General features: G+C 42.5%; 1 protein-coding gene across 1 annotated transcript; it reads right to left on the bottom strand.

The window, feature by feature from the left end:
* Window positions 1-2,005: 2,005 nt before the first annotated feature.
* On the bottom strand, window positions 2,006-7,169 carry zic3 (zic family member 3 heterotaxy 1 (odd-paired homolog, Drosophila)). The gene is made up of 3 exons (XM_075480691.1): window positions 5,941-7,169; window positions 5,047-5,210; window positions 2,006-4,459 (listed from the first exon to the last, which is right to left on the bottom strand). Exons 1-3 carry the CDS (start codon window positions 6,923-6,925, stop codon window positions 4,277-4,279), a joined length of 1,332 nt encoding a protein of 443 aa, XP_075336806.1. The 5' UTR covers window positions 6,926-7,169; the 3' UTR covers window positions 2,006-4,276.
* Window positions 7,170-9,579: the final 2,410 nt, after the last annotated feature.

Raw genomic sequence — 9,579 nt, 5'->3', positions numbered from 1 at the left:
GTAAATGATCACTGAGTGATAAATTAGCAACTGGATTTGTTAAGATCACAGCCTCGGTTGCGTGACAAAAGGCTTCGGGGACTTGCTTGTGTCAGTTTATCCTCTTAGAGCGCACTCTTCCGCTTAGCCAGCAAATACTCTGCGACTGAGAAGGCGAGGGTATAAGGCTTGGGGCCGACCAATCAATCATATATTATACTTGAGCGTAAGGCGCGTGCAGCAGTCCATCTCAGTCCTATTTTTTCGTGCAGAACACACACCCCGTACTCCCCACCCCCCACCACCCCTGCAGCCCCCCGACCTCCTCCTTCTCCAGAGCCACAAACAGATTCTCTGAAGAAGGAGAGATTATAGGCAACTGCAGGTTGCCAACAGTCAGCTGCTATCCTCCGGGTCCGCACACGGACGCCCAAGACAGCAATCCATGCGCCAAATTAACATGAATGAGCGCTGATTCACAGTCTGCTGCAGCCGGACATGTAAACAGCCGCTGGTCCACACAGCTGCATCCACGTGACCGTCGCTGCTTTCTAATCCATTGAGAATCCGCCAGAAAGAAGCCTTTCATGTTTTTCTCTCCCCGACCCCAGCCCCCCGGATTGAATCGTCTGCACTTGTCTCTCATATAATCTGGAAACGACGATTTGTATTTGGTGTAACGATGTACTTGATGCTTTATTCCATATGCAGAATTACACCTGACTGACACATTTATGACCCAATTCCACATCATTATGGCGTGATATAGAAGAGAGCAATGAGAAATGTAAACATTTCAAGGTTTTTATTGATTTGGCCTCTTTTCTTAGGAGGATCACCAGCTGCCGGTTACAACGCAGCTACTTAGCCGTTAAGCACGTCCCAAATCACGTATATTTGGGACGTGCTTAATGGCGAACGGCTAAAAGTGTTGTTTCCATGTAAGCTCAGCACCGTGTTTCAGCGAGAAACCGGGTCTCGGTTTTTTGACGTCACGTTGTCTGAGAGGAGGAACTTGAAATGTGCGACTAGACGAGCCGGGAAGGGAGGGAGGCAGGGAAAAGGGAGGGAGGGATGAGGAGGGAAAGGAGGGGGTGAAAAGAAATTAAATCAAACGGAGTGCGAGTGGTGCGCTTGCGCAAAACTCTGAATCAAAAACAGCATTTTGAGTCAATGCATCTAAATGTTTTCATAGTTAAAGGGATATTTGTGGGTTGGCGAGTAAAAAGGCTACTTTATCTGGAAGTAATTCACACAAAAAAGTCTTCACATCAGTCTTTCAAACAGTCCTGCATGCATTTGTTGTTTTTATCATCTCATCAAATAAGTCCCAATAAAACACAGCGCATCTGATTCTGTATAACTTCAAAGAACTTTAGACTCGTGCATGAACTCTTGTGAATCTGGCTGATTTTTCTTTTCGCCATTTAAATGCTTGTTACAGCAGCCACTGATGTGCGGTAACTCCTTTGCTTGTTTTTATGTAGCGGTGCCTTGTTGATCTGCTAGTGGGAGACGTCGTGGCACTGGCACATATTGGCAACGCATAACACTCCACTTTCACGGTCATGTAATGTCCTTAGTTGCCCGTCTTTCAGTCTGCACGTGAGGATTATTATTTCATAGGATTATTGTTACTACTTCCAAATGCCCATTAAGAAAGAAAGAAAGAAATAAAGTGAAAATACACTTGCTACTTTTTCTAGTTTTGAACGGTTGTCCCACTGTCCCATGTAAACCCCGCTGCCAAGTGGTTCTCTAACTTCCTCCTTAAGTATTCCCACTCAAGACACACAAACACACAAACAGACACGCACGCACACACAGCCAAGATACTAAGATGGCGCCTTAATCACTGTCAAGTTCAAGTGATTCCTACCAGTCTGATACAAACAGCATGGTAACAGTGTCTGCTAAATGCGTAACATTCAGGGTGCAGAACAACATGGGTGATAATAATCAACGTGTCAGTCTGAAAATCGCTTTTCATGATGTTTTTTTAATTTCAATCAAAATTTCCGTTCACATTTCTTCATAAATAGTTGGTAAAACAAATCAACCAACAAACAGTAGCCTAAAAAGTACAAGGAACGTCTGACTCTGGTAGCTAAATAGGCTAACGCATAGGCCTGCTGTTGTAACATGGTTTGCCTCGATGTGGCACAGTGACACAGTTCATCAGTAAAACATTTTTGCTCTTCAGGAATAACTCGGGAGTGTGACCCATTTCTCCTAGAAAGTGTTACAACATCACATTCTAGCTGTGTTTATACATCAGATATTTTCCTCTAACCTCTGGACATGGGGCATAAAGGTGTTGAGAATAAGAAAATGTACTTCTTTTAAATTAAGGTATAGAAAATAGCATATAAAACATATATTCCTTAAATTATTTAAATAAACGTATTTCATATATCACTGTCAAGAGGTACCGTTTTTTTTTTTTTACATTTTGTTTTAAAAGTAGTGCTGGTGGTCTGAAATTGTTCTCATATGAGCACAATATACTTTGTGTATGCATAATATTTAATTCTTGAGAATAGGTTACAATGCAATGCTGTAACTCTTTTTTGCCACTGAACGCATTCCCCACCCATTCCACATAGATCTATTATTCCTTCCACTAAATTTTGTTCCAACACAAAAATGTCATCTTGACAAGTTATCCACACAAAACAAGCAACTGTGTAATCAAACTGCTCTATATGCAACACCACAACAAGTAACACGCTTAGTTTCACAGAAGAATTACATTTAAAACAATGCAAGCTGACAGACAAAAAAAAGTTTTTTTATTTTTGAAGATACTGTGTTGTGACAGTTCCATTGTTGCCGATGCACACATTTAAACATAGGCTACTTGCACAAAGACATTGCTGGAACTATAAAGACTGCCATACAGGCGCATAAATTTTGGGCACTTGACCCCAATTTGAAAAAACTGAAAATACTGTCACCCAGATTTGGAAATCATGAAGTTCGCACACTCGTCTAAGATCTGTATAGGAGTGCAGTAGGCTGATGGGTTTCTTCTTCTTCTTTCTTTCTTTTTTTGTTCCTTTTTCTCCAGTACTGAGTTTATGCTAAGAATTGACATCTATTTCTGATTCTATAAAAGTAAAATACACAAAAAGTTTAAATTGAACCAAAAATGAAGATATCAACAGAACCTCCCTTTTCTTTTTCTTTTCTTTTTTTATAGCTTCTCAGCTCAACTGAACCCAGTTCTACAAAGTCAATGATTTTATACATGTCAATGGTCTCATAAAGAAAATAAAAGTGACGGAAATATCGGCATTATATATAGACAAATCCCATAATATTCATATAGATGATTTATTTTTTTATTTTTTTATCCAAATAAGACACATGTAGGCCTATTGGTTAAAAAGAGGAAAACAAAGAAGGATACAATCGCGATGTTGGTGCTTTAGAGTTTATCATTTCTTCAATGTTAAGCTGGTTATGACCAAAAACTGTACAGTTCTTGTTAGAAAACATTTCCATAAATATCATTTAAGTTTCAGAACTTATAACCATAATTAAATTACAAATTGATAAATATGGCATCATGGATATGTATTTACAACGGTATTAACAAAAGGCAACGTTATATTCAACGGCAACAATCGTAACCTAATACCACATGTCTCCACCTGAAAACGGACGTTGACAACAGATTCGACCCCATCAAACAAGGAAATACATTCACGAGTATAATATTTATTTAGGACTTTTTTTTTTTTTTTTCCTGTGTTCAAGTTCATGACAAAGACTTTGGCACGTTTCTTAAGACTGTTTGAAGTTTCAACAATCAATTGGAGAGGCGACAGCTGCGCGTCACCGTCATATAAAACAGCGCGAAATAATCTTCCTTTTTCATTTGTTCTTAAATAAAAATTTGAGAAAATACATAAAATGAAAAATAAAACAATTTATTTTTTTTCTCCTTCTGAAATCTGTAAACTAAAAGATAAAAAAAAAATATTTATACTGAGAAAGTATTGTGTTTTATTTTAGTTGTGATTTATTTTATTTCTTCAAAACTGCGGAATAAAAGTCAAATTTCCTGATCCTGAGAACGGACGTGGCCTGCTTGGTGCTGGCTTTTGCCCTCATCTCCCGTTGTTGTTCTTCCGATCCCATTTGTGTGAGTGTTTGTATACGTGTGTGTGTTGGCATGTGTGTGAAGTAACAAGGAATAGTTTGCTGTTGTTTTTTTTTTTTTTTCTCTTAAGGTTTACTCCTCATTTATCCCCATCCTCGCGGTCCACGTTGAGAGAGGGTTTGTTGTTCTTCAAACGTACCATTCATTAAAGTTAGGTGGCAGTCCTTCGCTGTGTCCGGACGTGTTTTGCACGGCGGACGGCGGCGTTTTTGTCGGGTCATCGGTGCTGGCTGAGACCAGGACTGGCGGTGTGGACGACTCGTATCCGGAGCTTGCTGCTGGAGATGATTCTGAGCCTTGAGACTCGTGTACCTGCACAAATCGAAAACCGAAATAACACGAGCACTGAGTTACTCAGACTGACCCATAACATCCAATAATGCTAGAGTAGTGCACTTCATAAAGGCGCGTTGATCTTAAACGTGGACCTTTCAAGGTGAACACAGCAAACTTGACACAGACTAAAATGCACGCTGCAGAAACATCCATATCAAAACAGCAGCAGAGTAGTTCATCTCAAACTATATATATATATATAGACATATATATCTCTCTATATATATCTCTCTATATATATTATGTTTTTTTTTATTTAACAAACCTGTTACTACTTTTCAATGAATGACAAACAAGGGTGAGCTCATTTCAGCCTTTAAGTACAACTGAAATTTAAATGTTTAACAGACAAATTGTCACATTACACTTGCTTACTCATGCAATGTTTTTACAAGATCTTCTATAAGATGTTAAGCAATGCCTGAAGTTGTGATGGTCCCTGTCTGAGGCAGAGGAGGGAGGGAGGATGGGGGAGTTGGGGGGGGGGGGGGGGGTGGAGAGTGTGTGTGAGTGTATGTATGTGTGTGTTAATGTGTTTAAGGAGTAATGAAGACGTTAATTACCTTCATGTGTTTCCTGAGAGAGCTGGGGTGTGTGTATGACTTGTCGCACACTTTGCAGATGTATGGCTTGTCTGATGTGTGCACATGCATGTGCTTTTTCCTGTCGCTGCTGTTGGCGAAGCGTCTGTCGCAGCCATCAAATTCACACTTAAACGGCTTCTCACCTGCGGGATTAAACACACAGCGTGAATTACCCAAATGGCACGCACAAACAAACTCCCCATTTAAAACACCACCTGAAAAATCCCGAGCTAGGACATGCAAATTGTCTACAGACGATTATATAACAGAGTAACCTACATTATTCGGGGAGGCATGGATCCAGCACCACTACACGCTGCTCTGTCAGGCTTTATTTATTCAAGAGGCCTGCTCCTTCATGCTACTACTGGCCTGTGATGTGCGCCCTGTCTCGTGTAGTAAACACTGAATCAACAGGGCACCGTGCAAATGCTGCGCAAGAGCGAGAATCGTAAACACGGCCGCAAATTGATTTTTGTTGTTGTCTGCTAACGGCGCTAAAACTTTGACAAGCAAGTATCACATCAAACCTCTTAGCTCAAAGCTACAAGAATTAACGAGGATTAACACCAGAGTTGTTCAACAGGACGTTGTATACAGGTCTGAGCCCTCCTTAAATCACCAGTGTGTTTAAGAATAAATTCCCACAATCTGCACAATCAACAATTAGAAAGCTTGCTAAGCACAAAACGTGGACCCAAGTTTGTAAATTGTAAACAACCTCAGCACTCCCACATTAGGAACACTGAAACTATGTTGAACACACACACACACACACACACACACACACGTACACACACATATTTCCTAACCGGCATGTCCTCGCTTCTAAAATGTTGTTTCCCACCGCGCCGTTATATTGTGGATTCCTACCTGTATGTGTTCTTTTGTGGATTTTCAAATTTTCCGACCTGGCAAATATTTTCCCACATCCGGGGAACGGGCATGGGAACGGTTTCTCGCCAGTGTGCACGCGGATGTGGTTGACGAGTTTGTACTTGGCCTTAAAAGATTTCCCCTCTCTCGGGCAGTCCTCCCAGTAGCAGACGTGGTTGCTCTGCTCGGGGCCGCCGACGTGCTCCATGGACACATGCGTGACCATCTCGTGCATGGTGCTAAAAGTCCTGTCGCAAGTCTTTTTGGGTCTGTTCATCTGGTTCTCCTCTATCCATTTGCAGGACAATTCTTGTTTAATTGGTTGCCTCATGTATCTGAAAAAGGCCCCTGGACCGTGGTGTGTCGGCACATTCATCCCCATGTTCATGTTGATGGGGTGGTTGTAGTTGTGGAGTTGAGCCCCGTAGGGGTCCGTCCGAGGGCTGGCCACCGGACGATACGGATCGGGTCTTCCGAAAATGTCCCCGCGTAAGCCAAGATGCATTTGGCTGTTCACTACGTGTCCACCCGATGAAGTGTGGCTCACTCCTTGGTCGTGAAGTCCTGGAAACAACAAATGGTTATCGGTGATCCCGGGCGGCCCGTGCAGGCTGCCCGCAGATGATGCAAAGATCCCATGCTGGGCGCTCGGCGCTGTGGACTCTCCAACACCCCGGTTCCGGAAGAGAAAGTCCCGTGTTGAGTTGAACGCTCCCCCGCCGTACGAGCCCACCTGCCCGCCGTGAGAGTGTCCCAGGGCAGCTGCATATCCAGTGGCTTGCGGAGTGAAAGCTGATGTCTGGCTGGAAGCGATATCGTGAGCCACGGGGCTGATTTTAAAAGCTGCGGAGTGGGAGGAATCAGAGAAGGGATTCAGTCCCAGACTCGGGTCTCTGTTACCGATTTCGTGATGCCGTGGCGTCCCAAACCCCCCCACTCCTAACGATGCAAACTGCGGACCGCTATCAAGAAGCATAGTCATGAGCGTGAGGAAAACTTAGGAGTTGGGAAGAAAACAGAAAATAAAATTAAAATCCAGTTTAGCGGAGTGAGCGCGCTGCAGACACTGCGCCGAGATTTACCACGCTGTACGGAAAATCCTAAAATAAAAAAACAAACCAAGCAAAAGTGGGGGAAAAAAATCCTACGCAAAGAGTTGGGAGGAAAAAACTCCCGTTGACTGCGATCCGTGAGAAAGAGGATCAAACTTCCCCCCCTCACCAGGCGGATGATGTCCTTGGACTGATAAAGTCAATCACTCACTCCCAGAACATAAATGAACTCAGGAGGCAGTGCTACGGCAGCCAATCAGCGCTCGACTACCCATCTGACACGTGACTTCCAAGAATGGTGTTAATTGGCTGGATTTCTGGTGATTGGCACAGTTTGAGATTGAAGATGGCAGGTCGTCCCGTTGGTTTCATTTGATTGGTTCTTACGGGTATTATTTTGCAGGTATAACGGAACACTCCAGCGACCCTACATGTGTTTAGTGGAGCGCTTGTCTTATGCAGCCTATGCACGATTCATAACTAATAGTCCTCAAGAAACTCTAGAAAAAGTCTCATTCATGTAATTGCATGTAAACTGTGCAGATAGTTCCCCATTTCAAACTTTTAGTGGAAGACTTACCGAGACTGTTGTGCACTAATGACCAATGTTTCAAGACAAAAACTATTTAAAGTTACAAACTTTTTATCTATCTATCTATCTATCTATCTATCTATCTATCTATCTATCTATCTATCTATCTATCTATCTATCTATCTATCTATCTATCTATCTATCTATGTCCTATTATTGACTTTTCTGTTATTTTTCTCTTTTTTGCGACCAGTTTGGCTCTTATTAACTGGAAACTTGAATGTACTTGGCGAAGTTCCAAAATGTGGCTTTCTTGAAGCCGCTTGAAAGGGGAGGGTGAGGGGGGTGATGGGGGGGGGGGGTATTTTTTTCCGCAAAAGCTCTATAGGGCGTAAGACAGAGGAATAAAAGACAGAAAGAAAGATGGCAGTAATTGTAATATCCTGAGATTTTTTCTTTTTTTTTTCGCTCAGCCAAAAATTCGTGCCATTGAGCAAGTTTCACAGGGCTGCCGCTGACTCGCTGCAGGACACATAAAATCTGATCAAGTTCAGAGACGCGCTGAGTGCTTCAAGCGGTGCTTTTTAACTCCAAGCTTTTCACATCCTTCCCCCCTCAATCTGTCCCAGGAAGGAGCTCACATTCTTTATTTTAGAGGGATCTGGACTCCAAAAAAAAAAAAAAAAAGAAAAGAAAAGAAAAAAAAATCAAATCAGTCCTTCATTCTGAAGTCGCCCTCACCCCACCGCATTCACTCTCAGAACATTTCACCGAAAGAGTTATAGATTGAAAAGGTGAGTTTGCTTACTTATCCGTCGTCTCTGTTTTAGAAAGAGTGGAGGCCTGTGTGTTCTGCATGCTATAGAAGTTTGTAGATCTACAGTTGAATATTTAGCCTCCCGGAGGTTGCAAGGGATTTAGCGTGAACCAAAGCTGCTCTATGTTTAGGCCTGTTACTCATATGTTAATTTAATTGTTGCTAGGGCGCGCATACCTCTTTTTTTATGGCCATCTTGCATATTAGTACAACACTTGCGCTTTTTCCTAACACAGCCACAACAGCTTCTCACGAAGCAAAAGGACGAATGAGATTCGCTTCAATATTTTTTTCTTCTTCCGTGAGCTGCTCTCTTCCTCTGTGCGCGTGTTTACGTGTGTGTCTGTGCGCGCGCTCCTCTCCCTCCCGCTCCATCTCACCACGAAGGCATAGCTTCTCACAGTTTATCCCCACTTCCCCCCAAACCCCCTTCACTCTCACACACTCGTCTTCTCTCACTACTGCACACAGTATGCGCGTGCACACGGCGGAACACGAACGCATAAAAAAAAAAAAAAAAACGAAAACACGCAGCCTCTGCACACGTACACATATGCGCACACGCAGATTTATTGCCACCTTTGTGAACTTTCGCAAGTGACAAGCAGCCTGTTAAGTTTTCCTGTATTCCCTCCATATTTTACTGGCTTGTTGAAACGCGAAGGCTCTGCACGCCACTTAAATAAATGTGCCGTGTATTTACAGCCATATCACCACTATGAAATGATTAAGTGACATGGTTTAGATGAGTCACAAATGTTTGTGAGCGGTGGAGCAGCAGCGTAGGCACTGAGCTCTTGCTGGGAAAAAAGGGGGTGGGGGGCTGTAGCTTAATCAACAAGGCCAAATGTAAAGCAACTGTTGCTTTAGAGTTAAATTTAAAACTACTGCTGATGTCTTCTGGCGTGGTGGTGTTTATTGAATGATAATTAACGAGGAAGGGAACTTCAAAACACTTTTTCACTTTTTTCAGATTCACATTAGCTTCAAAACAGAGTCAGTCCTCCCAGAATTTATTTTCGTTCCTTTTTGCTGTTTTTGTGTATTCTCATTTGTTGCCGTCTGACAGGAGCAGAGAGACTTTGCGCATTTTTCTTTTGTTTCGTCTGGACTGTAAAAAATAACTTTTTAGAAGAAAGGGAAATGCAACTTTGTAGACCTGACGAGGCTTCGGGTTTTGTGAATTGTTCTCGCTTGACGTGTTCCCCCAAAATATTTCACAGCGCTCCTCGATC

The sequence above is a fragment of the Odontesthes bonariensis genome, chromosome 13 (assembly GCF_027942865.1).
Source record: "Odontesthes bonariensis isolate fOdoBon6 chromosome 13, fOdoBon6.hap1, whole genome shotgun sequence".
NCBI lineage: Eukaryota > Metazoa > Chordata > Actinopteri > Atheriniformes > Atherinopsidae > Odontesthes > Odontesthes bonariensis.
The sequence above is the reverse complement of the archived record's forward strand: the minus strand, read 5'-3'. Positions and strand labels throughout refer to the sequence as shown.

Bases quoted from the DNA above. Each gene is read 5' to 3' on its own strand.
- zic3 (XM_075480691.1), bottom strand. From the start codon at position 6,925: ATGACTATGCTTCTTGATAGCGGTCCGCAGTTTGCATCGTTAGGAGTG. The intron at 5,211-5,940 runs GTAGGAATCCAC...TTAATCCCGCAG, and splicing joins CCACAAAAGAACACATACAG to GTGAGAAGCCGTTTAAGTGT. The intron at 4,460-5,046 runs GTAATTAACGTC...CGATTTGTGCAG, and splicing joins CTCTCAGGAAACACATGAAG to GTACACGAGTCTCAAGGCTC.